Genomic DNA, 27,071 nt, shown 5'->3' on the forward strand with positions numbered 1-27,071 from the left:
TAATGAAATCCAAAGTCTTTCCACAGCCCCGCCCCATCAGATATCCACAGGACCTTGATTCCTGATCATTCCAGGCTCTTCCTCACCCAGCCCAAGCACCAGCCATGGTCAGCCCCTCATCACTGACTCCCACAGGCTTCTCAACACTGACGCCATGAAACCCATCACTGGATCCCCCACACTCCCACCCAATAATCTTGACAGAGTCTATTCTATTCGTTGACTAGAAGTGGAGTCAGTGAAATCCTAAACTCGGAGTCCCAAAGAACCCCCACAGAATCCCAACTCCTTCCTACCCATCGACTCACCCTAAAAGTGCCCCAGTCACTGTTCTCACAGAGCCCCCTCAGGCTTGCTAGCCCCCATCACCACACTCAAGGGATGCCCAATCTGTAATGCCCTAACCATTCACTTCCGTGATACCTCGTTTTCTAATCTACCCCATGCTCACCCCCACTGTCTGCTTATTCACACCCCCAACAGGCCACCCTTCGCCGCCCCTCCAGGGCCCTTGTCAAACCCACGCGTTTTGTCCTGATTGATTGGCGGGAACGACAGTCCAGCCAGCCGCATATGAGGCACAGGATGAGATCTGGAGGACTAGTATCTGGCCTTGTCACAGGCCAACAAGGGGGCACGTGTTACGGGGTCATCCAGGCGAGGGGGTTCTCTGAAGGGAGCTCTTCCCGGGAACACACGAGGGGGGAGACATTTCTCAACCTTCTTGCGGCCCGCGAGCCCAGGGCTCAGGTGAACTCCAACACTGTCACGAACCGACAGTCCTTCCAGTCAATGAAATCCTCGGTCTACCAGTCCTGAGCCCTCGAACGCCCCCCCCCCCCGAACAGACCCCCCACAAAGGCCTTACCACTTGCCAACTCAAAGGCACGTCGATCACCGGTCACCAGAGTCCCGGTTCCTCCCGCAAAGCCACCCCAAGCTGCACCCCCGATGGCACACTCACCCTCCCCCACACTCCGGAGGGCGGCCTCCAGGGGCTCCCGCACCCCCATCCCGGCCAAGCCCTCCAGTCTAGGCCTAGCCCTGAGCCCCACGCCCCGCCCCGGCCGGCCGGGAACCGGCGCCTGCGCCGCGGGGCCGTCTCCTCCCCCTACCCCGCATTCTCATCTCACCCGGTTCCGGAGCCAGTTCGCGCGTGCGCCGGGGTCACCGCGGGGCCCGCACGGACACCGAGGCCGCCCCAGGGCAGCAGTCTCGCCGCCCCGCCCCCCGCCGCACACACCCTCCCGCTCCGGCCCACAGCGCCGGGACTCACGCGGCCTACCGCGGAAGAGCGCGCGCGGAACTACATTTCCCAGAGTGCCGCTCGCCCCAGAACTACATCTCCCAGGGGGCTCTGCGGCGCGCCTCTTCGAAAGGCAGATCCGCGGTTTCCGGCTGAAAGCCTCTCGGCGCTGCGTGGGGTTCCTGCTTCGGGACGGGCGATGGAGTCTTCGCTGCCCAAGATGTGTGAGTGAATGTAGATGTGTCGCCGGGAGGAGACTTCTGTATCCTTTCCATTTTTCATGCTAGATCAAAGTCATTTACAAATGATATTGGTAAGTTTTGGTACATCCAACAGCACTGACGAAAGGAACGAAAATAAACGAAATGAGGAATTTAGGGAGAAAGAAAGTGTAATTACCGAAAGAGTAGGAAATTAATGACCATAAAAGCAGAAGTTAAGGGATTAAAATAGCAAAAAACAACTTGATGAACCAGTTTTTAAAAATAAAATATAAAATCTTACTATAAATTTTTATCCAAAAATGGGGAGGAACCACCACTCGTGGGGAAATCACTACAACGGACGTGCCATGCAGGCTTGCATTCAACGTAGCTACGGTTTTACTTACGACTCTGCCTGTCATGTATGTCACGGACATTTCCCACGTTTTAGCTTCCCATGAATGCCGTTGTTATCGACACACAACATTAAATCTTCAAGTTGTCGATCTTGGTCTCAAGGCGTCATTACTGAATAACTGGAAAACTGCGCTAGCTGGAGGCCTCCCTGAAGACGCTCAGGAAACGTTCAGGAGCACAGAGCTGCGCCAAGTGGCCGGCTTCTTCCCAAGACCGACAGGACAAGAGCAGCTCTGCAGCAGCTCCTCCGGCTTGCTGTTTACTTCGTCCCCTCCTCAGTTACAGTTTAGATGCTTAGAGACACGAGTTACAGGGTAACTCCTTATCCTTGATGTTATTCTTTGCCGCTCAGTCTTTGGGACGAGTCCACACCTGGTCACAACGGGCTAATGATTCGACTAAAACTGATAGTTTCGGGCGCCTGCGTGGCTCAGTTGGTTAAGCATCTGCCTTCGGCTCAGGTCATGATCCCAGGGTCCTGGGATCGAGGCCTACATCGGGCTCCCTGCTCAGCGGGGAGTCTGCTTCTCCTTCTGCCCCTCATTCCACTCTCATGCTCTTTCTCACTCTCTCTCAAATAAATAAAATCTTTAAAAAAATAAAACTGACAGTTAAGTTTGTAGTCACTTTCCACCCAACTTACTTTGGTACTAATTTCTTGATAAGTTAGTTGATTTCCTAAATGAATTGGATCAAACTACTAAGTGCTTTTTAAAAGACAAGTTTTTTTTTTAAGTAGGCAATTTATTTTTTTTTTCAATTTTTTATTCATATTCCAGTTAGTTTACATACAGCGTAACATCAGTTTCAGGTGTAGAATTGAATGATTGGTCACTTACGCACAGTGGTCATCACAAGTGCCCTTCTCATTTAAGTAGGCAGTTTAGCTAATACCCCCATGTCTAGTTTTTCACACTTCACAATGGGGATGGGACCTGTTCTCTTGGTTTGTTTTGGGTAAAATTGGATCTTGGCCTAGAAGTCTCTAATGTGTAATGAAGTCTTAATGGTATCCAAAGACTTTATTACACTCATTAGGTTCATACAGTTTTCAGTATGAATTCTCTGATGTTTGATATGGCTTGAGCAATAACTAAAAATCTTCCCACATTACATATAGTTAGAAGCTTTATATTTAGCATAAATATCCTGGCATTCAGGAAGAGGTGAATGACAAGTAAAGGCCTGTCAGTATTCATTGCATTTAGAGAGGTTTTCTGCCTCATGAGTTATCTCATGTTGAGTAATGTCTGTTCTGTACATGCAGGAATTATTTTCATAGAGTTTGATTCCAGCTTGAATTTTCTGATGTTGGGTTAGAAATCACTAAAGTTTTTTTTTTTTTTTTTCCAGATTTAAAATGTTCCTAAGCTTTCTCTCAAGTAAGAATTCTCAGATAAAGACTAAGTTTTTTGTATTGGCCAGGAGAAGGCATTTTTTGCTTGGTGCAAAAATGTCTTCTGATTTTCCTTCTGCTCTGTATACAGTTTTTACATTCCAGCTTTTACATACTCTCTGAAACAGGAACACAAGCTCATGGCTTAAAAGTTTTTCCATTATTTTGTGTTGGGATGAGTAATCTTCATAAATATTCTAGACTCCAAGTGTGAAACATGAAAGAACAAAAAACTACTTTGATTTACAACTTTGGATGAAAGGAAATTTCTTTCTTTCTTCCTTCCTTCCTTTCTTTTTTTTTTTTTAGACTTATTTATTTTTAGAGCAAGCAAGAGAGCACAGGGTGAAGCTGCAGAGGGAGAGGGAATCCCAAACTGATTTCTAACTCAGCATGGAGCCCAATGTGGGGCTCGATCCCACAACCCTGAGATCATGACCTGAGCTGAAACCAAGAGTTGGACGCTCGACCGACTGCACCACCCAGACACTCCTGGAAGGGAGGAAAGTTCTATACTAAAAGTATGATCATTAAACTTTCAGTGATGTCACTGAGGCGTGACTGGCACAGACAGATCTCAATTATGGATTTGTAATCTAAAAATTGGACAATAACACTGAAAATTAGAAGATTTTTGTCTAGGAAAGTGAGAAAGGATATTAGAGAAAGGGGTAAATCAGTGATTCTCACACTTTGGCAAGCATCATGTTTACCTAGCAGATTTATTAAAAATAAATATAAATAAATAAAATAAATAAATAAATAAAATATCTAAGTCTCATCCTCTGATAAAGAACACATGTCTTAAAAACCTGGTTAAGTGATTTCACTGAACCTTAAACTTTGAAAACTACTGGATGAGATAAAGGGCAATAATACAGGAAAACACTGTGAGGTTAAGGAATTGGAGTAGGCAGTTTGGAATCATAGCCTTCACTGTATATCTGGAATCATGTAAGAAGTGGTGAGCTCTCTACCACCAGTCTGTAGTCCTTGCATCCTCCAAAACACTCTGTATCTGTCTTAACACTTAACTTTTTTAAGGATTTTAATTAATTAATTTATTTATTTTTGAGAGAGAGAGAGAGAGAGCACGGTGGGGAGGGGCAGAGGGAGAGGGAGAGAGAGAGGCTCAAGCAGAATCCCCGCTGAGCGTGGAGCCTGATGCAGGGCTCTGAGATCATGACCTGAGCCGAAACCAAGAGTTGTCTGCTTAACCGACTGAGCCACCCAGGCGCCCCACATTTATCCTTTTTAAATATTGATTTATATCAATGCTGCTAACCCAAAACCTCCAGGGGCTTCCCTGCAACCATACATACTTCATAATGACAAGAATAACAACAAATGTAATAATAGATAACATTTAATGAGTACTTTTATTTAAACCAGTGCCACAAAGCTATTTAATTGTAGGTCAAAAATTCAAACCTAAATGGTCTAAGTTGTGACTTGTAAAAGAGAAATACAACATAGGACTATTTATATAGTCTATGTGAAATTTCAAGCTCAACTTTTCAGAATGAAATATAAAGAGAAATTTTTTCTAGCTAAAAAAAGATTTAGGTCACTCTAACTCTACGTACCTGGTTGAACTCTGGAAATCATTACTGGTATAAATACTACTTCTCAACACATTGTATAAGTATATACAGTTGGTATATATTAATTATAGGCAGTGATGCTACCCAGGGTATGTCTGTTGTTTTTTTTTTTTTAAGATTTTATTTATTTATTTATTTATTTATTTATTTATTTATTTATTTATTTGAAAGGGAGCAGAAGCAGGGTGAAGAGCAGAGGGAGAGGCAGGCTCCCCACTGAGCAAGGAGCCCCATGGGGACTCAACCTCAGGACTCCGGGATCATGACCTGAGCTGAAGGCAGATACCCAACCAACTGAGCCACCCAGGGTATGTCTTATAATGGTTTTGCCTAGTTCTGCTTAAAATCTGGCTTTATAACAATATGCTGATTTCTCTGCAAAATCTTTAAACCTTTTCAGCAGTCTCATCTAGATGGTTTTCCTGCCTTTGGTGTTGTAGTGGGTGCTGTGGCATACCGTCTCCTTCAGGACAGAGGCACTTGTCTCTCCAGACGCCCGTTGTGGTGCTTTTAAGGGGCCATAAATGAGTCCCTCTCAAGAAATTGCCCTCAGCCGAAGGGAGCTGCCTCTCCCAAAATTAGCCTCCTTGGATTCAGCCCATACCCTAAAACCGGTCAATGTAAGGGTACAAAGTCCCCACTCCTTTACCTCAATTTTGTTCATCTCTGAACAGCCAAGCTGAGGCCTCTGTTATAAAAGCATCACTGTTCAACTTTTTCTTCTGTCCAGTCCTGCTTGTCTCATTCCCTCACAGTGGTCAATCCTGAGAGCAGGCCCTAATCCAGCAGCTGCTTATAAAGTCTGTTTCTTGCAAAACTCAACCTACTGCATGTGTATACTTATTGTTCTAGCTACCTTATAAATCTGTTAGAAAAATAGATTTGTCTCATCCTTTGTTATGTACCTTACCATTAAAGTCCTAGGCTTATATAGTATTCTATAAGAACACAGAAAGAGGAAGGAAGATCAGGGAAGCTAAGACAGAAAGGAAACTATTATGAAAAATACAGTTCCAAAAATGAAAAGATAATTTTTCTAGGCATATTCCATATAAATTAACCAACCAATCTAATATCTAATGACAGCCTGTTTCCAAACATGGGAACAAAAATAAATACGAACACTTTTAAGTAGGAAAAAAAAAGGACAAACAGGAAACGAAGAATAATATATGGCATAAAGGCCATAGGGATAATTTACATGGTTCAAATTACAAATCACACCACAATTCATAAATATGAGATCAAAAGTCATTAGAATAGACAAACATTAATTTTGGAGACTTGGAACATCACCTGAGCATGGAAATGTTACAGTGCTTCCTCATGCTGTGACTTTCCCAATTAACAGGATTACCAGGGGAGTCAGTAATTCTAGAACTACACCTGAAAAATTTTATTTTTGCCTTCTCTAAATCCATTCCCTTTCTCTTGATAATTTATCTCTATTTTTTAAGGAAACAACCCTTCTGTGTTTAGTCCGTGTGGTTTCAGTGAAGCTTAGGACAATGAACTGTTGGTTTTATACAGTGGACCAAGGCCTGGACAATCAGTCATTGTGACTCTGTTCAGGTATGGGCGTCTGACCTTATGAGAGTCAATCCCTACATATTTGCCAGAACCATTACGAAAGTACGCGTATTTTCCTCTGTTACTCCATGAGGAAAATGAGTGAAAATGAGGCCCACTGGAAGAATAGAGAAAGGGAGACAGTAGTCTGTAGGTGATTGAAGCCCTGGATCCAGCCATTCCTGAAGCTTGACCTCTGTTACAAAATGCATTTCCTCTGTTAGTTTAAGCGACTTTGAGCAATATTTCTGTCATCTGCAGTCAAGAGTTTTAATACAAATTTAATGAATTAATTACATATGGTGTTTCCAGCATCAATTCCCATGCCAATACTGAAAAAAAAAACAAACCTTAACCTAGAGCATTGAAAACAAGAAACAAAAAGACAATCACATGTATGTATTTATCAATTGTTGCAACTCTACTTTCTTTAATGCATGTGGATCTCCCAAAACTGTCCCAAATCTTCTATGAACAGAATTTTTTTTTTTTTTTTTTTTTTTTTTTTTTATAAGTAAACCCTACACCCAGCTCAAACTCATGACCCCAGGATCAAGGGTCGAATGCTCTACCAACTGAGGCTGCCAGGTGCCCTTCAGAATGTTATCTTTGTGTTGAGTTCTATCATATCTTACATACCGAAATGTCCTCACTGGTCTCCACTTGTCTGTATCCTGTCATCAGTCATTCTTATAGGTGTCTATTTCTCTCATGGACTTTTCCAGGCTGTCCTTCCATTCTTTTATGCCCAATTCCAACCCTAGACCCTAAAATAGTTCTTCCCTCCTCCTTAAAAATAGTTCTGCATCATTTTAGGCCAGTAGAAGCTTTTCACCATAATACATTCATTCATAATTATGAATAAGGAGACTTGGGTTAGCAAGAGACTAAAGTCCCTAATATGGAAAGGTCTGGGAAGACTATAGGATTAGGGACGATGCATTTACATTTATTTAAATGACATAAGATGGCAATCTGGATGGGAGGATCGTCTAAGAAAGTTGGTTCAATCAGAGTAGTAGACATAGAATATATTTTTGCAATTTGCTAAAAATATCTGCTTGGGAGTTATATGAGACTATAACTGAGTAGCTCTGGCTTCAGCTAGAAAGGGAAGATTAAGTTAGCGGTAAGTGGAATAAAGAAAAGAGCTCAGGATTTGGATTTCTATCTAGACTTCTTTTGATATGTTGCATTTTCATTTTAATTCAAAGGATTTTCTAATTTTCTTTGGATTTTTTTGAGTTAGGGGTTACTTAACTTAATCTGGGGACTTCCTGCATTTTTCCTGGGGTTGATTTCTTTCCTTTTCTTTTTTTTCTAATTTAATTCCACTGTTGTCAGAAAACATACTTTGTATGATTTCAGTCCTTGTAAATCTACTGGGACTAATTTTGTGGTCCAATATAGGACCTATCCTGGAGAATGTGCCATGTGCACATATAAATTATGCATACTTAACAGTCTTTAGATAGTATTGTTAAATAAAAATTAAACCAAGTAAATTTTAAAGACCTAATCGACTTTATTATTCAATTCGTGAATCTGGCAGCGTCCCCTCTAGCAGGTAGAGAGGAGATCCAAAGGGCTACAGAAAAGGAAAAGTTTTAAAAAGCAGGACAAAGAAGTTATAAATAGAAAAAAGAATTATTTTAGGTGAGGTCACCCTCATCTGGGGACAAAGGCGTTTTAGTAGGTAGATTACCCCCTCTTCCTTTGGGCGATGAAAAGGGTCCTGTGACAGGTGACCGTATTGGTGCTGACCCGTTAAGATTACATTTTTGGGAAGTTGAGACTGCTAATGTTAGGTTAGGTATTACGTCTGGGTTTACAGACTTGGGCCCTTCACCTAAGGGCCCCCGTTTTGGGCCTGTGGTTTTCTCTTTAACAGTGTTCTCTAGATGTCAATTATTTTGTGTCTCTTCAGTTCTGGCTAATTTTGTCTGGTTGTTTCCTTTTATCTTTAATATACAATTTACTTTCTTTTGGCTTTGTTGGTTTTCCACTAGGTTTTTGAGACTTTAATTTGCTCCTTTTTTTAGTGCTTTTTTGTTATAATTACTCAAGATTGTGAGATTTTCTGCTGTCGCTGCTTTGTTTCTCCCACAAATGCTTATAGAGTGTTGTCTACACTTTTGTCTTTACTTCCCTATTTCATTAAAACATTCGTTGAATAGAAAGCTTTTAAAAAAAATTTTTGTTTGGGCAGAAAAGACTTTTAAAATTATGCTATAGTTTTATTGCATTGTAAGGAGAGAATTGTTCGATCTATTTTGGACCTGCAGTTTGCTCATGACCTGCTTCTTCCGTCCACCGCAGTTTCTCCTGTACGCAGTGCTCTGTTGGTTTGCGCACTGCTGTTCAAGACTGTTGTGTGACCCTGTGACCTGCAGCCTGCGACCTTACAAAGTGTCCTTCTCTTCTATGCCTGTGGATCGGAACCCTGCCTTGTTTGACCTCAGGCCTCAGCATGTTGGCCATCGCACTGAGGCTAGAGCGCGGCCGGTCCCGTGAGGCTCCGCCCCTCTCGGCAGATCCGCCGCCTGCTAGAAGCCCGGCCAGTAAGCAGGGACCCTCTGCGGAGGATTCTGGGAGATGTAGTTTTCTTCCGGCGCCGTCCCGTCCGGTGCATCGGCGCATGACGTACTTCCGTTGCGCCGCTCCCGCGGCTGTAGTGGGGTACGCGCCTCCAGGGCTGTTTCCGCCTCGGCGTTTGTGGACCGGAGCGGGCCCGGGGAGTTCTGAGTTTCCGTGGCTCCGGACCCGGCGGAGGCGCACGGTTAGCCCCCGGCCGGAGCGTCCTGTGCAGACCAGCAGCTTGGCCGGCTGAGCCCCCTCGGTAGGTCTGGGGCGTGGTCGGAGCCAGCCTGGTCTCGGGGTCTCCCGTGTCAGAGCCGCGGTGCAAACTCATGGCTCCGACTGCTTGTGCCCAGGCCCGGAGGCCGTGTCCCTGCGAGGGACTCAGCCCCGGATCCACCCTCTGTGGGGCGTGGGGGTCCCTCGTGGGTGGGCGCGGATGAGGCCAGCAGGGAGACCCTCACGGTTCGGTTCTCTGCTCCGCAGCCTGCACGAAACAGCGCGGGATGGCCGGCAGGTTCCGGACAGCTTCGTGTTGGGTAAGTAGGGACTCTCTCGTTTTAAAAGCTGACTCGGCACTGAGGACGGACACATTCATCTTTTTACCGTCACACCCAGGGCCCGAACTCGCGTGTTCCCTCCCCTTGCTTTCTCCCCCTGTCTCTGATCTCCAGAAACGTCCCTTGTTTTCTGGCATTTTGTGTCCAGTGCCCTCTCCTTCGGAAGTTGCACTTTATTGCCAGCTGCGGACCCTGAACTCTGAGGGTACGAGGGTCCTTGTTAAGGAAGCAGGAAGGAGCAGTGTTGGAGCAGGGGAGGGGCCGGTGGACCCGCGGGACTGTGCGAGCGGTTGATGAGGTCAGCGAGTGATTGCACAGGGTGGTGATGCTCGGGAGCACTCGGGAGCACTGTTAGAAGAGGCATCCAGAAGAAGAGTGTAGCTCTGTAGGTGTTGACTGTGTGGTGCCTGCAGTTGAGTCTGTAGCTCAAGTGGGAGTTCTCAATTGGAAATATCCAGATTAAAGGTGCTTATGCTGGTGGAAGCTCAGGGTGTGATGGAGTAGAGCCCTGAAAAGTGGAGGATTTGTGGCAAAGACAAGGAAGGACAGCGGTGCACAAGGCTTGGGGTGCAAGAGAGGTGTAAGTTTGGAGAGTGGCTGTTTCCCTGCAAATTTGAGAAAAGAGAACTTCCTGAAAGCCATGATATGAAATACCTCAGAGAAGTATTTCATGAGACAAACAGTATCTCTCGGACTTGGTTATTTATAAGTCCTTTTTTTTTTTTTTTAAGGTTTTATTTACTTGAGAGAGAGCGAGTGAGCACACGCGCACTAGCAGGGGCAGAGGGAGAGGAAGAGGGAGAAGTAGACTCCTGGCTGAGCAGAGAGCCCCAGTCCGGGCTTGATCCCAGGACTCTGAGATCATGACCTGAGCCCAAGGCAGACACTTAACCGACTGAGCCACCCTGGCGCCCCACCTGTTTATAAGTCTTAAGCAATTTTTCTGTACTGGAGAGAGTGTTGGAATGGTCACTTCCTGAGAGGTAATGGTGGTGTTGCAGACTGGATTGCATAAGGTTGTGGACAGTGGAATGTAAAGAGATGATTAGTGACGGTAGGGACCCTTTTTAGGTGGTGTGATGCTTCAAGTGTGACAAGAAGAGTGTGGGTACCAGGAATAAGGCAGTTCACTGAGTGGCATGAGTCATACAATTAACTTTAAAATTAAGGATCTTTTTATTATTTAATTCTTTTAAGTAATCTCTACACCCAATGTGGGGCTCGAACTTAGAACCCTGAGATCAAGAGTGGCCAACTCAGCTGGCCAGGTGCCCCAGGATATTTTTATGCTTAAACAAAACCATACGGAAAATACAGTGAGAGAAAACATTGTATTTACAATAGCAAAAAAGAAAGATAAAGTGAGCAAACAGAATCGTACCTTATGAAGAATAAGTAAGTAAACAAAGAAGACTAAATGAAGACTTTAAAACTATTGTATAGTATTAGTCGGTACCATTCTTAGCTAGGTACTCCATGTGTATGAAGTTGTTAAAGTCTGATGACGCAATGAGGCAGGTATGTCCCCACTTTACAGGTGAGGAAGCTGGGAAGCCTGTCTATGGTCCCAAACTAGTAAGGGACCCTAGAAAACCAGCATTGCAGAGCTAGGATTCAAACAAGGCAGTTATCTTCAGAGTTTGTGCTCTTAATGCCTCTTACTTTTTTTTTTTTTTTTTTTAAGATTTTATTTGATAGAGAGCAAGCAGGGTGAGCAGCAGACAGGGAGAGGGAGAAGCAGGCTCCTCACTGAGGAGGGAGCCCGATACGGGACTCGATCCCAGGACCCTGGGATTGTGACCTGAGCTGAAGACGGATGCTTAACTGACTGAGCCACCCAGATGCCCCGTGCGTCTTACATTTTGATGTGAACAGTATTTCCTTGTTTTTGAGTGCACATTTTAATTTAACAAATGTTTATTGATTATTACACCAGGTAATTTTTCTAGGGCATGTTGGGATGAACAAGATTGACAGGGTCCATGACCCCATGCAGGGTATAGGAGATGGTCGAACATACAGAGGAGCATGATACACAGACAAAAAAAGATGAGAGTGTTATGCACATGAAAGGGAGCATCTGAGTGGCTACTTTAGATTGGCACCCTTCTTGAGACAACATTTACATAGCATCTGAGTGACAATTTGATGGTCATGGGGTGGCGGGGGTAGTGGGGGAGGAAGCATTCCAGACTTTTATTTCTAGGTTTGTATTCCAAGCAAGCGGCAGCTGCCTCTAGTGGAAAGAAAGGCTGGAGTGGAGAGGGATGGGTGTGTCAGCCAGGACCAGATTGGTAGGGCCCTTTAAGTGAAGGGAAGGGTCATGCTGGAAAGCCCTAGGAGTTTTTAATTTTATTTCATCTTGAAAGAGTTTTGAAACTCTAGAGAAATCACAAGAATAGTATAAAAAACTCCTGTACGGTGTTGTATAAAAAACCCTTCACCCAGAATTGTCAGCATGTTGCCATAATCGCTTTGTGCACACTCTGATTTTCCTCCCTTCCTCTTTATTGTCCCAGCCCACATCACTTTACCTCTGTAGGCCAGCTCTTGCCTACACACCTCGTCTTTTCTCCCCAGCCCTCCCTCCCTCCCTCCTTTTCCTTCACCTCTTTCTCCTCCTTTCTCTCCTTTCCCTCTTATTTTTATTGACACAGATATTCCCGTGTAAAAGAGTGCTTCACCCTCCTGTTCTGCTCCCCAGGAAAGACTGTCCTCCCGTTTGTTATGTACCCTTCCCATTGTTTTTCTCTCACACACGTTTTACGTGTGTGATCATGTACGCTGGTGTTGGTTTTGCATTTTAGTATGGAAATGGCTTTATTGCTTTTCCTCTTTAATATAAAACAAATTTTAATTGCATCCTTTTAGAAAATGGGATTGTAAGTAACACAGCCAAAGCCCTTTGGTCAGCATTTCCTTCCTCTAATGTCAAGAGGTAGTCAGTAGCAGGCGCCTATCTCGGGTCAGGAGTCAGGCCCCATGTTGGCGTGGAGCCTACTTAAAGCAAAAAACCCCAAACGTTTAAAAAAGAGGTAGTCATTAGCTTGGGGGGTTTCCACCCAGACCCTTTCTACAGGAAACAAGGTTTTATGTTTTCTTCTCTTCTATAAAGTGTGCAGTTTGCCATTTCCTTTCCATTTATTTTAGAATTCTGGGCAGTACGTATAGAAGGGCGTTTCCTTTTATAATAGCTCCATTTTATTATCCTGCAGTGCGTGTGGGCCACATTTTATTGAGCTGTTTCTCTACTGATGGGGATTTAAGTCTGTGGCGTCACCTCCTCGTACCCACAGCTGGTAACCACTAGGGCTTCGTACTTCCTGTTCTCAGGCCTCTCCGCTTTTGTATTTTTTTGAGACACAAATATATTTAAACTTCTTTAAATAACTGATTAAAATTACTTATGAATTTTATAGGTGATGAGGTGGAATTTTAGGTGTGCTTAATTCAACATTTGAAAAGTTTTGCTTTTATATGAGTTGCATCACACTGTGTATAATTATTCTACAGTTTGAAAAACGTCTCTATAGGATGAATGTACCGTATTCTTACTTAGCTAGTCTCTTATTGGTGGAAATTTAGGTTGTTGAGCTTGTCACTATTACAGACTTTGAAACCGTGAACAACTCTGCACATGTATGGGTATTCCTATCTTGCTCAGTTTTGGTGACATGTTTGGTACTTTTCAACATTCTCTTAGAACACAGTTCAGTTTTAAAATTACTCTCCTGTCCTAATCCTTTTCTCTCCTCAGAGATGATCAATTTGGTGTATATTCTTCTAGATCTTTCTACATACGTTTGTCTACAGCCGTTTATATCCTTAAAATGTTTGGTTTATTTGTCTGGGTTATTACATAAATGGGTTTCACTCTGTATAACATTATTTCTCTTTTTTCCCGCATGCAGAAAATATATTTGTAGTTGTATCTGTGATGTTTTTATACATATATATCCACTTGTGGCTTCTTTTGCCTTGCTAAAAATTTAATTGAGTTCTAAATTATAGTAAAATGCATAAACCTTAAGTGGAATATTTATATTCTTTCAGGTTCCTGAATCCAATTCCAGCGAGAGGGGTGGGGGTGCAGTTCCCCTACACACAGCATCACGCAGTTCTTGGACACCAGCAGGTGTCTGAGAATTCAGCTTCATTCTGTCACTGTCTACCCAGGGATGGGGGACACTCTTCTGGAAACCAGCAGCCCTTTGGTAGGTTACTTAGGGACTTTCCAGAACTTGCCTCATTAACATAACAAAAGATGCCTTGATCATGCTTATCAGAGGAAATTCCAAGGGTTTTAGGAGCTCTGAGCCAGGAGCCGAGGATGAAGACCATATACATATGGGAAGTATGTTTTGGACATCTGAATGACCAAATATTCTTAAAAATCACAGAATTACAGCATACACTGAAGACAAATCAAAATCAAGAATTCCAGCGCCCTAGCAGTTTCCGTTGTTCTCCACTGCCGCCCCCCCAACCCAGCTGTCACTGCTTTATTTGTATTTTTTTATTCCTGTTACAACACCATTAATTTTGCCCTTTTTTCCTTTTTTTAGCTTAGTGTAATTGGAATTGTGCAGTAAAGTATCTGGCTTCTCTCAGTCAGCATAGTTCGTGACTAACATCCAAGTTGTAGGGTACTCTGTTGGTATGACTGTTTCATAATTTATCTGCCGAATTCATGTGTTGTCACAACGTGGTCATCAGCAGCATTGGGGCTGCGTCCAGTTATTGGCTATTTTGAAGAACACTGTTACAAACATTTTTGTACATTGGTTCTCATTTCTGTTAGGCTTATACCAGGATTTCTCAGCCTCGGCACTCCTGACATCTTGGGCTGAGTTACTCTTCACTGTGAAGGACTTTCCTGTACGTTGTAGGGTGTGGAGCGGCATCCTTGGCCTCTGCCCGTGTAGATTCCAGCAGCTCCACCCGCGTGGGACCAGCACAAAAGTCTCAGTGACACACATCCCTCTCAGGGGACAAGCACCTGGCACATACCTAGGAGTGATGGGTGTGTGTGTATTTAACTAGCGAACACGACCGGACACTTGCCAGAAGTGCTGAAACCGCTCTGTGTCCCCGTCTGCGGTATGTGAGTTCCAGGGTCTGCATGGAGCGTTTTCCCGTAGGATGGATCCATCCTGTACTCAGCTCTTCTACTGATGCTTAGTTATTTCACTCTATTTCTGAATGTCTCCTTGGGTTTTTTAAAAATAAATTCCCAATTTCCTTTTAATCTATTGCATATGTTTTTTCTGTATTTCTTAACATTTGTAATAGTGTACACTCTAACGGTTATTTCTGAGGTCTGCTAACGTCTGGATCATCTGCGAGTCTCTGTTGTGTGCTTTTTCCTTTGATTTATCAGTCTTGTTTTCTTGCCTCTTCACATCTCAAACTTTTCTGTTTTATGCCTACGTTGGTATAAGGGACAACCACAGAGACCGAAGTTCAGTGTTACCTTTTAGCAGAGTGTTTCCCCTTTCCTCTGCTGTGCAGACAGGGAGATGGCTGGTGACGTCATCAAAGAGGCGTGGAAGTGGTTTGGGAGTGGGGTGCCACTTCAGTTAGGGTACATGCACCCGTGGTCTTGGTGGTAGGGTGGGAGGGGGATTGCATGCTCCCCTCTGTGGTTCTTTGTGTCGTCAGTGCCTTGAGACTGTGGGAGAATCAGTCTGCCATTCCAGCCCAACTCCTGTGCTCACCAGCACTCAGCCGATGCGCCACAGGGAAAGCCTGCTGTCCGTGGGGCATCAGAGGCACCCCTGCCTGTTCTCAGGCTGGACAGATGCCCCCAGTGAAGGAAACGGCCAGCATTTAACTCACCTGGGAAGAGCTCTGATTTTTAAAAGTGTTGAATTTTACCACATTACTTTGTTTCATCTATTAAGATGATTGGTTGGCTGTTCTCTGCTAATTTGCTGTTGTGACTTATTTCACTGATAGGGTTTCTTTGTATGGGTTTTTTGTTAGTTCTGGACTGCCCTTTAATTTTTTGGATAAATTTCCTTGTCATAGTTTGCTCTGTATGTGTGTACAGGACTCGTACTTGACTAGTATTTTTATACAGGTACTTTGATCAGAGTTAACAATAAGTGAGTTGAGACTATGGTTTGTGCTATACTTGCCTGGTTTTGTCTGTGGGGTTGTGCACGTCTGTGCCGTGTACTGTACCAGCATCCTGTGGTTTCCAGGCTCAACATCCTGTGAGACATGCTCCTGAGATGTCGACAGAACTTACTTTTAAGGGTAGTGTGGGCGCATGGCCTCCCTGGAGCAGAGGGTGTACCTTCGATTACTACTTCTGTTTGTTTTGTGATCATGGATTAGTCAGTCTTGCTTTTTTTACTTCCTTCTGGGCCAACTTGGATTCTTTTTACTTTCTTAAAAAATTTTTATTTCCTCTGAGTTTTCAAATTAATTGGAACAAATTGGTTAACTCAGTTAGTTCCACTACCATGTTTGCTTTGAAAACGTGAATTCAACACAGTTGATTTGTAGGGAGTGGTGTGAGCCTTTTGACTTCACACAGCCCTCTTTCCACCACTTTATGACCAGCTGCAGCCCCTCTGACGTCCAAACACTAGGTCTTTTCCAAGATAAAGTGATGTAGTGTCATTTTATGTATTTCTTAAACATTAAATGTGTAAAACTGCTGCTGTTTTTGATAGGTTCCTGGTGTTCTTTTGCCATGTTGCCGACAAAGGTGTTGTGCCCCGCCCCGTTCGCCCTGAACTCCCCGCGGGTTTGCTGTGTGACTTTGCATAGAGCTGATTTTTCGCAGCATACAGTAGAGATGCCTCTGTATAATAATCTCATGTATTTAGAAATCTTTATGTTGGAGTTATGGATTCTGTCGTGGTCATAGTAGTCTTCTATTTTTAATTCCTTCATTTCTTGACCATTTTTGACGAATAAAAACTTTTTTAATAGTTTCTCTGTATTTTATTTTTATTCTTAATAAGCTCAAAATACAGGGGCGCCTGGGTGGCACAGCAGTTGGGCGTCTGCCTTCGGCTCAGGGCGTGATCCCAGTGTTGTGGGATCGAGCCCCACATCAGGCTCCTCCGCTATGAGCCTGCTTCTTCCTCCCCCACTCCCCCTGCTTGTGTTCCCTCTCTCGCTGGCTATCTCTATTTCTGTCGATTAAATAAAAATAAAGTCTTTAAAAAAAAAAATACAGTAAAAAGCTTAAAATAAAATAAGCCTCCCGGTTTGCTCCCACTGTCCTCTTCTGTCCTGTTTACGTACTCGGCCCCTTTGGTCTGTGTTCACTCTCGTGGCGTCTGCCTTAAGCTTTTACACTGTCGCACTGGTGTGCCTTGCTTGGGTTTCTCTGCTGTGAAGTCGCTGGTTTGGCAGGTGGCCTGGGCTAGATCTGAATGCAGGAAGTCACAGCCTCATCCTTCTCCATCACAACCTCAGATGTGCCTCTCCGCCCTCCCTTTCCTTGGCTCCAGGGGTTGCTTAGCGAGTGCTCATGATGTTCCAGTCTCATCTTCTCTGGTCACTTTCAGGCGTTGGACAGTCCAGTTCATGCTCTTAATTCCACCTCCTCTTCTTGCCCCACTCCTGTGGAGGCTCCTCCTGGGTTGGGAAGACCAGTGCTTAGTCCAGAGAAGCTCCTGTTGTCAGATGGTTGGTGCCCAGCACCAGGTGGTTGCTTGGAGCCTGAGACAGGGCCTTACCCTGTATTTCCATGTTGTGAGCAATTCTCTCACTTACCTCTGCAGACTCCCCCAGAATTGCATTCACTGCGTCTTCCCTCCTGGGTCTCCCTTCCTGCAGGCAGTGCTGTTGGGTTTGGAGTCTGTCAAGGGTGATCAATTCCGGGAATCCTTGAACATCATTTCTCAGCAGCCTTTACAGAGTGTTCCAGAAGCCTCTGTCTTCAGAAATTCCCGGAGGGGAACAGATACCAGATTCCTGGTTTACTGAAATCCCTGAACACAGGTCAGTCCTCCTGACTGTGGGCTCCCTTCCCTCCCTCCTTTCATGGCCCCCTTCAGGGAATTCTGTCCAGCTACTTCTTCACCCCCTCGTTCCCCTCATTTCTCATCCCTCAGACACCCTAACCTTCTCAGAGGGCAGCGTCTTCAGTTCACTTGGCCAGGATCCTTGCTGTCTTCCCCAGCACCCGTCTCCGTGTGCTGGTCATCTCCTGTCAGGATGTCGTCTGCTCTGACTTCACTTGATGCCCAGAATCCAGCCACTGCGTATTACTCCAGTGTTCCCACCACCTTCATCGCCCCCAGATCCAGGACCCTCCCTTCTCCACAGCAGTCAGAGTAATCTTGGGTGGTCGTCAGAGCATGCCACTCTTGCTTGAGGCCTTCAGATGGCCTCTCCTCACTTGGAATGATATCTCAAGTCCTTCCCATACCCCGTGAGCACTGAAGGCCTGCGCCTTTGTTTTCATGCCTCCTGGAAGGCTCTTCTGCACAAATCTTGGTGTCATTCTTACATCGCTTGGGTTTCTGCCCAAAAAGTCCCTTTCCAGAGAGCTTCCTGACCACTCCATCTGCCTGGGCCTGCCTCCCTGGACTCTATCCCCTTACCCTGCTTGATCTTGGTAGAGCACCGTCACCACCTGCTCGTTGGGTAGTTATATGTTTACTGTCACCTCCCCCTGCAAGAATGGAGACACACTAAGTCCAGGGACCACGTCCATGGCTGAACCCCCAGCACCTAGAACAATCCTGGCACATCATCGGTGCCTCAGAAATGCTTGTTGAATGATCCCGTGAGGACCTATAACTTGTTACTAGTTTTTTGGTCCCACGAAAAGAACTTATTATAAGCATTCTGGGTAGTTCACAGAGATGTCAAGAACCACACTTACAGGTGGAACAGACAAAGCTGCCTCACAGCTGCCTGGTAGGGACTGCCACTGCACAGCCACCCACAGCAGCTCTCCGTCATCCGCAGCTCTGCAGCACTGGGTGAACCCTGGTTGACCTCAGCAATGGGCCCCTTATTTTCTTGAAAGAAGGCTAGGAATTTACTTATTTGGCCTTTTTTTTTTTTTTTTTCATGGTGCCAGGCTCTCACTCTAAGACTCAAGATGGGTTGAGCAGCTATCAAGATGACAGATAGTTCGGAGGGTCACACCTTCCATGTGTTTAGAATTGTTCTCTCCACCTCTGGGCAAAATATATCCTGGATAAGTTTTTTATCAAAGACTTGCAACAGCTGTTGCATCTCCATGTATAGATGCTTGTTTCCCTCTGCATGACTGAAAGCTGCTGCTTCTTTTTTTTTTGTTAAAGATTTTATCTATTTATTTGAAAGAGAGACAGCCAGCGAGAGAGGGGACACAAGCTGGGGGAGTGGGAGAGGAAGAAGCAGGCTCATAGCAGAGGAGTCTGATGTGGGGCTCGATCCCATAACGCCGGGATCACGCCCTGAGCCGAAGGCAGACGCTCAACGACTGAGCCACCCAGGCGCCCCTGAAAGCTTCTTCTTACTTTATTTTATTTTTTTATCTGAGAGAGAGTGCAAGCAAGAGAGCAGGAGCAGGGGGGAGTAGCAGAGGGAGAGGGAGAAGCAGACTCCCCACCAAACAGGAAGCCCAACAAGGGGCTCGATCCCAGGACACCGAGATCACGACCTGAGCCAAAGGCAGATGCTCAACCAGCTGAGCCACCCAGGCGCCCCAAGGCTGGAAGGTTCTTGAGGGCTGAAGTTGTGTTCGTCCTGAAATTTTAAGGACCAAAAACAGTATCTGGCACATGGAAGCTCAAAAGCTTTTTGTTTTTGTTTTTTTTTTTAAGATTTTTTTGTTTATTCATTTGAGAGCAAGTGAGTGAGAGAAAGAGCAGGGGAAGGGGCAGAGGGAGAGGGAGAAGCAGACTCCCCGCTGAGCAGGGAGCCTGACAAGGGGCTCGATCCCAGGACCCTGATCATGACCTGAGCCGAAGGCAGACGCTTCACCGATGGAGCCACCCAGGTGCCCCGGTTTTTGTTTTGTTTTATTCTGAAAGTCTGCTGACCTGGGCACAGGAGGCAGTCTGTGGAGGAACATTTCTCTGTTCCACATCACCTAATGTAATGGTATCCAATTGAATGGGATGTATATTATTCCAGGGCTTATTGTCATTCAAGGATATATCTATGGAGTTCACCTGGGAAGAGTGGCAGTTACTGGACTCAACGCAGAAGTACCTGTACAGGGATGTGATACTGGAGAACTATAGCCACCTGGTGTCTGTGGGTAAGTGCAGCTTCTCTGTTGATCTCAGACTGTGAATTATAAGTTGCCATCCTTTTTCTTGGCTGCTCTACCCTGAGGTCTCCAAAGTACTTCATGGTTATGGGCTTGAACTTCAGAGGTCAAAGGCTCATAGTCCCTGTTTGGCCCTCGTGTCCTCATGGTAGTCTTTCCCCCAAGTGCAAGTGAGCAGTTTCATTTTGTAGTTCTGGATCCCTTAGTCCCTAGCAGCTTGGCCCACATCCTTTATGATTTTCCACCAACAGGGTATCATGGTACCAAACCTGATTTAATCTTCAAGTTGGAGCAAGGAGAGGAGCCATGGATAATAAATGCCAAAGTTTCCCGTCAGAGCTATCCAGGTGGGTGAGCGGGAACCAGGAAGATGGGGGTGTGGGCGTGAACCTCAGACAACGTTGTGTGGAAGCTCTCCTTTGAAGCCCTTCAACCATTGGGGCGACTCGGGAGGAGCCCACGAGCTAGCTCCTTGGGAAAGGAAAGGACCATCGCTCTGCCCACGTTTGGGCTTTCCTCTCTTGGGTCCGAGGGGCAGGCATGCCCTTCTTATCTGCACTCTGCTCAGATGTTGCTTTCTGGGCTAGTTCCCTTCCTTCTCATGGTCATGGACTGCATCAGCCGCCCCGCCTCCAGAGAGTTCGTCTCCTCCCGTCGTGTGACTCCTGCCCTCTGCTGCCCTTATGTTGGCTTTCTGTCTCACCTCCACGGATGAATCCCTCAGTCTTTCCCGTCCTTTGCTCGACAACACCTTTTTCGGAGATCACATCACTTCCGATTCTCTCACTTTGAAATGATAGCTGTTCCTTTCCTGAAGGATTCTGAAACCTAGCCCAGTCTCACCTGTGTCACAAAGTGATTTTATCACCTTACATTTCCTGGCTCCTCTTTATGCTTCCCTTCGGAGTCATCTAGAGGGGTGTGTTTCCCAAATCCGGCTGTTCTCTCTCCAGTATTGTAACAGCTGAGAGGCTCTTGGGCTTAAGCGTTCTCTCTCCCGTGTTGTAACTTCCCATGGACATCCTCACCCTCTTTTCTTCTGTGCTCTCATCCCACATGTTAAATGCTTGTAAAGAGCCCTGGGCTTCCTCACTTTTCATTCTCAGTAGCAGAAATGGGAAGGAACTCTTCATCTTTGGCCTCTGCACGTTTCTTCCTGCTGCTGTTGCATTTGTGGTACCATATGCTGGGCTCCCCAGGCTCACCTCCGCTGCCAGTCTTAGTACTGCTTCTGTTTTTGCCTCTGCTCTGTCTTCGTAGCTCCTGTCCCCTCAGTTGTCACCCAGACTAGATCAGTGTTCTCTCAGGCACGGGTAGCTCAAATTCTTAGCCATATTTGAGAATTCTGGTCTTCTCCTTAGCTATTCTTGCTGGATTTGTTTTCATAAGAATCCTATCACTAGTCTGAGCAAACAAACAAGTATCTGACATCCCTGATTCAACCGCAGTAAAGAGTAAGGAATTTATAGTGTCAAATGACAGTTGTCTGTCATAGGACAGCAGCTCCACAGTGGCTTAATTCAGAAGCTTAGTGATGTCAGGGGTGCCTGGGTGGCTCAGTCGTGATTTCGGCTTAGGTCATGACCTCAGGGTCCTGGGATTGAACCCTGCATCGGGCTTGTGCTCAGTGTGAGGTCTGCTTGAGATTCTCTCTCTCCCGTCATGATAGATTAGATAGATACATACATACACAGGTAACTAACTAACTAAAAAAACAAAAAACAAGCAGCTTGGTGATGTCAGCGATCCATCTGCTTCCCTTTTCTCACCCTGAGATGCTATGCTTTACTTTTCCTTTGTCCTGGTAGGTTCCTCCATGCCAGGCATCACACGCAGACACAGCGGGAGTCACTGGATAAGTCCTGTTTCTTTCCCCAGAATCCCCTTCACCAGTCCCCAGACTCTTCCTCAGAAGCCTACGGCATGTTTTCTTACAACTGACTTGCCAGCGCCTGAGCTAGCTGTGATATGGGGGCAGGGAGGGCTCGCTGGGGGACCACATGGACCCTGTCCTCACCAGTCAGGGCTGGTGCTCGGAAGGAGGGAAGTTCGTGTGGCTGTGCAGTGAACACTGTGAGTCCTACCTTTGGGTGTGCCTCACACCTGCCCTCTCTCCACCTGTACGGCTTCAAAAATGCTCATGTTAACATGGAATGTGATCACCCCTGCCCCAAGGGAGGCAGCACGGCTTCTCATCCTGGACCCAAGGCCGGTTGCGAGTCCAGGATTTCTTGAGATGGGTGTGGTACCTTCAGACAGGTGTGGCTGTGGCCTCACAATCTGAACCGACATGGGGTTAAAAGATCAATGGACTATTCTAGACACATGGAGTGGTGGGGAAGGATCCGGAAGCTATGATGGAAGCTCTTCTTTGCAGAGGGGTGGATGGGGATAGCAGTCATCACTGGTCTGTCACACACTTTCCTCTTGGAGAAGAAAAATCAAAGAAGACTTCTTGCCCTAGCACTGGCATACCTTCCCTGTTCACTCCAGTCTTTTCTTTTTGTCCTGCATGGCCACAGATGAGATGAGGCTTGGTGAGAATGGTCCTGTCTGTTGGTGCAGATATGGTTGTATTTGGGGCTAAAGAATCACAGGCTGTTACCAGACCAGGCTTAGGTTTCCTTCAGAACCTAACAAGTGGGGAGCCTTGAGTGGCTCAGTCACTGAAGCGTCTCCCTTCGGCTCTGGTCACGATCTCGGGGTCCTGGGATCGAGCTCTGCACCTGGCTGCCTGCTCATTGGGAGTCTGCTTCTCCCTCTGCTTGCCCACTCACGCTCTCTCTCACTATCTCTGTCTCTCTCTCTCAAATAAGTAAATAAATAAAATCTTAAAAAAACAAAACAAAAAAACCACTCAACAAGCTTCTAGTCAGTCTTCTTTTTTTTCTGACTAATTCTGTGAAGCCAGTACCAGCAACCAAAAGTTTTCTGAACGTATATTCAAGCCTGAGAAGTCTTCTGGCTGCTGGTCTTGGTATTTTCACCCCTGTCCTTGAGTTCAGTAGCCCTACTTGGAGGCACAAACCGTAATGCGAACTGTTGCCGCATGAGTGGGGAGAGAGGGTTTATCAGGAGATCCTGAGGAGGCAGGAGAACCCCGATGACCCCACAGGACAGCTGTAGTGACACATCGAGGCTGTGCCCCTGACGAGTGCCCTGTGGGCCTCTCACTCAGCCTCGTGTTCCTGTGGGGCCTCATCACTGTCCGGCCACGCGTGTCACCTGCTCACCGTCCCTGGAAAGTCTCTTCCTTCATGGCGTTTAAGACCTTTTACATGTTGTTGAGTCTTGCTTTTCCCTGAGCACTGAACTTCAGTTTGTTTGCCTACTTTCTGTCTCCACTCCGTTTGGGTATTTAGCTGAGATTTCAGGTGTGGTCAGATCCACACGAAGTCCTCCATTTTTCCTCCAAACATTTTCCCTCTCAGAGAGCAGCACTTCCTGTTTCTCAAGCCTAAAATCTGGAGTACTTAAAGCCTCCCCTTCCTCACCTTCTCTTTCACCCAGTCCTTTGGTAGATTTTCTTGATTCTCTCCAGATGCATTCCACATTTGCTCAGCTCCAGAGTTTAGTCCAAACCTCTGTGGCTCTTCCCGCACTACTACAAGGGCGTTCTCATTTCTCTCTCAGCCCTTCTCCTATTCGTTTTCTACATAACAGCCAAACATCTTTTAAAAGCACAACACGAGGTGCGCCCGGGTGGCTTAGTCGGTGAAGCGTCTGCCTTTGGCTCAAGTCATGATTCTCTCCTCTTTTCTTACTTTTAAACTTGTAGGCTTCACACCCAACATGGGGCTCAAATTCAGGACCCTGACAACAAGAGTCACAGGCTCCACCCACTGAGCCAATGAGGCATCCCATTTTTTCTGTTTCTCAACTGTGCCAAACAGGTGTTCCCTTCTCAAGAACTTTGTATGTGCTTTTCCGCCTGTTTGGAATGTTCCTGCTCCTAACTTTTCTGTGGCTAACTCAGTCTTACTTTATGTCTCGTCGTATCCTTTGGAATGTTATACCCTGGTTGCTCTGTATCCTCTGCATTCACTTTTTGAGTAAGCCCCGTGACAGTAACATGCAGAGGGAGCGTAAGTGGTGTTGGCTCCTAAGTGTGGGCTACGCTTTTTAAGCCTCTTGTTCTCTTGTTCTTTTTCTTTTTTTTTTTGAGGGAAAAAGAGAACGTGTGTGAGCAGGGGTGGGGGGCAGTGGGGGGAGAGAGAATCTCCAGCAGGCTCCCTGCTGAGCACAAGCCCACCGTGGGGCTCGATCTCACTCTGAGATCATGACCTGAGCTGAAACCAAGAGTTGGACGCTCAACTCACTGAGCTCCCATGTGGCCCTAAGCTTCTGTTGTAAAAACCGTTTTTGATCACTGCAAATTTGCCATCCATTTCCATAATGGGATTTGGTTTGACACAGTTCCTCATGCTCCAAAGCTCAGATACACGGCACATGTGGGCTTGGCCAGTATTTCTTTTGAAGCAGTGTCTGAGGCCTGTTATTAAGAAAAAAACACCCATTACATGGCAGTTTTATAGCTCTCTCATTCCACCTCAGCTACATTGATGATTAAGAAATATATATATGTATATGTATTTATTTTTTTCTAGAAGGTTGGAAAGAATGGTACCAGAAAAATCAAGATGAGTTTGAAAATGTTGAGAGAAGTTATGCTTGTGGTGCATTTGGAAGACGTCATATAAGCAGAAGCCATGTTCCTTCAAGACGAAGAATCCATAAGTACAACACACATGGAAAAAGTCTGACACAAAACTCAGGTTCAGCCAAAAGCTGTCTGAGAAAAAATCCTGATAAATTCCACGAATATGAAGAATCCTATTTTCTTAAGCATCAGAGAGCTCATAGTGCAGAAAAAAACTGTGTGTGTAATGAATGTGGGAAAGCCTTTCGTTGTAAATCACAGCTGATTGTCCATCTCAGAATTCATACGGGAGAGAGGCCTTACGAATGCACCAAATGTGAAAGGGCGTTCAGTGCCAAGTCAAACCTTAATGCTCATCAGAGGGTCCACACGGGAGAAAAGCCCTACTCCTGTGGTGAGTGTGGGAAGGTGTTCTCCTTCAGGTCACAGCTCATCGTCCATCAGGAAATTCACACAGGGGGGAAACCTTATGGCTGCAGTGAATGTGGGAAAGCCTACAGCTGGAAGTCACAGCTGCTTTTACACCAGAGAAGCCACACGGGCGTGAAACCTTACGAATGTGGGGAGTGTGGGAAAGCCTTCAGTTTGAAGTCCCCCTTCGTCGTGCATCAGAGGACTCACACAGGAGTGAAACCCCATAAATGCAGCGAATGTGGGAAAGCCTTTAGGAGCAAGTCCTACCTCCTGGTTCACATCAGAATGCACACAGGGGAGAAACCCTATCAGTGTGGCGATTGTGGGAAGGCCTTCAGTATGAAGACACAGCTTGTTGTTCACCAGGGAATCCACACGGGAAATAATCCGTATCAGTGCAGCGAATGTGGGAAAGCCTTCGGGAGGAAGGAACAGCTCACCGCGCACCTGAGAGCACACGCAGGCGAGAAGCCCTACGGGTGCAGTGAGTGTGGGAAGGCTTTCAGCAGCAAATCCTACCTTGTTATACACCGGAGAACGCACACAGGAGAGAGACCCTATGAATGTAGTTTCTGCGAGAGAGCCTTTTGTGGGAAATCCCAGCTCATCATACACCAGAGGACTCACTCGACAGAGAAACCCTATGAATGCAGCGAATGTGAGAAAGCCTATCCCAGGAAGGCATCGCTCCAGATACACCAGAAAACTCACTCAGGAGAAAAACCTTTTAAGTGTGGTGAATGTGGGAAGGCCTTCACTCAGAAGTCGTCCCTCAGCGAGCATCAGAGAGTTCACACAGGGGAGAAGCCGTGGAAATGCTCTGAATGTGGGAAATCCTTCTGTTGGAACTCAGGGCTTCGAATACATCGAAAAACTCACAAGTGAGGTTAGAATGAAGTAGATGGTAGGAACTGCCTCACAGACGTCGATCCTCAGGAGACTTCACATGATAATGGAGATGGGATGCAGAAGCGGCAAGGCCTAAACATACACCCCTGTCAGCTAAGTCGTAGACAGACCGTTGTGTTTGGAATGAATGGGCAAAAGCTCTCAGAAATAAGGCCTCCGAGTCTCGGTAGATGAGAACGGAAGGAATGAGGAGCAGTAACTATGAAGTGCGGTAGCATCGTGATAAAGATGAAATTCAGAGAATTCATATTTAAAACTTCCCAAGTCTAATAACCAGGGAAGCATTTTCCCACAGGAAGTGTGTCCGTGTGGAGAGTCACAGTCCAGACTCGGAGCTGTGTTTTAGAGTGAAGAAAACCTCAGTTTTCAATGGTGGAACTTTTAATGGTGGAGTATGAAGTTGTTTTTTATTTTAATATGTAAATAAAGCAATGGTCAGGAAAACATCAAGGAACAGATTCTGAAGGTTAAGGGATATTTAGTGTGATTTTCCTGAGTAACACTGAATAGCAGTTTTTAAAATTTTGGTATTTTATTTTTTAATGTAACTTGTCATACATATATTTGGTAGTTTGTGGAGTAACATCCCCTAATATTCTCCATATTAAATATAAATATCAGTTTTGTCTCTTTGTTTCTTAGCAACTGAAATAATGTGGCTTTTAAATAAATGGGAAGATGCCGTTCCCCAAATGAGTTTACTAGTCGGTGAAGGTGGGTCTGGCAGTTACCGCAGGGCTGCTGGGAAGAGCACAGGGAGGTTGTGTTTTAGCCGTTCAGTCTGTTCTGCACTGACGGGCGACAGCACCCTCGTTTTCTTTGGGGGAGCACCTCTCTGGCACGTGCATCCCCGGCTGCTGTCTCTCGGGGCACCTGTTCCATGAGCTGCAGGCGAGCGTTATGCCCATTGCCAGGTCAGGGTGGCCTCGTTCCTGGAGCCCGAGTCTGACTCAGCCTCATGTGAACCAGAAGGGACACGTGGGACTCACTCACTCTTGCCCCAGAATGGAGGACCATCAATTTGTTCCTGCTGTAGTGGTTTCCCAGAGTAAGTCGGGTGCTGTCGCTCTTTGAACCTGGTTTTCTGGCCTGTGTGCTTCCGCCTCTCTCCAATAAAAACTTTTGTTTTTTTTCCCCGCTACAGTTAAGGAGAGTGAATTTCCATCTCACATTACTGAAGGGCTTCAATCGATAAATTGTTGCTGGTGAGTGGTGTATGCGTCACAGATCAGATGGAAACTTCAGCTCAGAGTGTGAAGGGTTACTGCTTGTACAGGTC

General features: G+C 45.7%; 1 protein-coding gene across 1 annotated transcript in view; it reads left to right on the forward strand.

The window, feature by feature from the left end:
- The first annotated feature begins 1,400 nt into the window (after positions 1-1,400).
- The window catches only part of LOC123803888 (uncharacterized), a 59,961-nt gene continuing 34,290 nt past the window's right edge, over positions 1,401-27,071 (forward strand). The window contains exons 1-7 of the mRNA XM_045815699.2: positions 1,401-1,559; positions 5,038-5,174; positions 8,755-8,996; positions 9,499-9,551; positions 19,671-19,797; positions 20,061-20,156; positions 24,417-25,764. Coding sequence (XP_045671655.2) covers positions 8,906-8,996; positions 9,499-9,551; positions 19,671-19,797; positions 20,061-20,156; positions 24,417-25,764 — 1,715 coding nt within the window. The 5' untranslated portion in view covers positions 1,401-1,559; positions 5,038-5,174; positions 8,755-8,905. The remainder of the gene's footprint in view (positions 1,560-5,037; positions 5,175-8,754; positions 8,997-9,498; positions 9,552-19,670; positions 19,798-20,060; positions 20,157-24,416; positions 25,765-27,071) is intronic.

The sequence above is a fragment of the Ursus americanus genome, chromosome 30 (genome assembly GCF_024610735.1).
Source record: "Ursus americanus isolate L20-20 chromosome 30, mUrsAme1.1.p, whole genome shotgun sequence".
NCBI lineage: Eukaryota > Metazoa > Chordata > Mammalia > Carnivora > Ursidae > Ursus > Ursus americanus.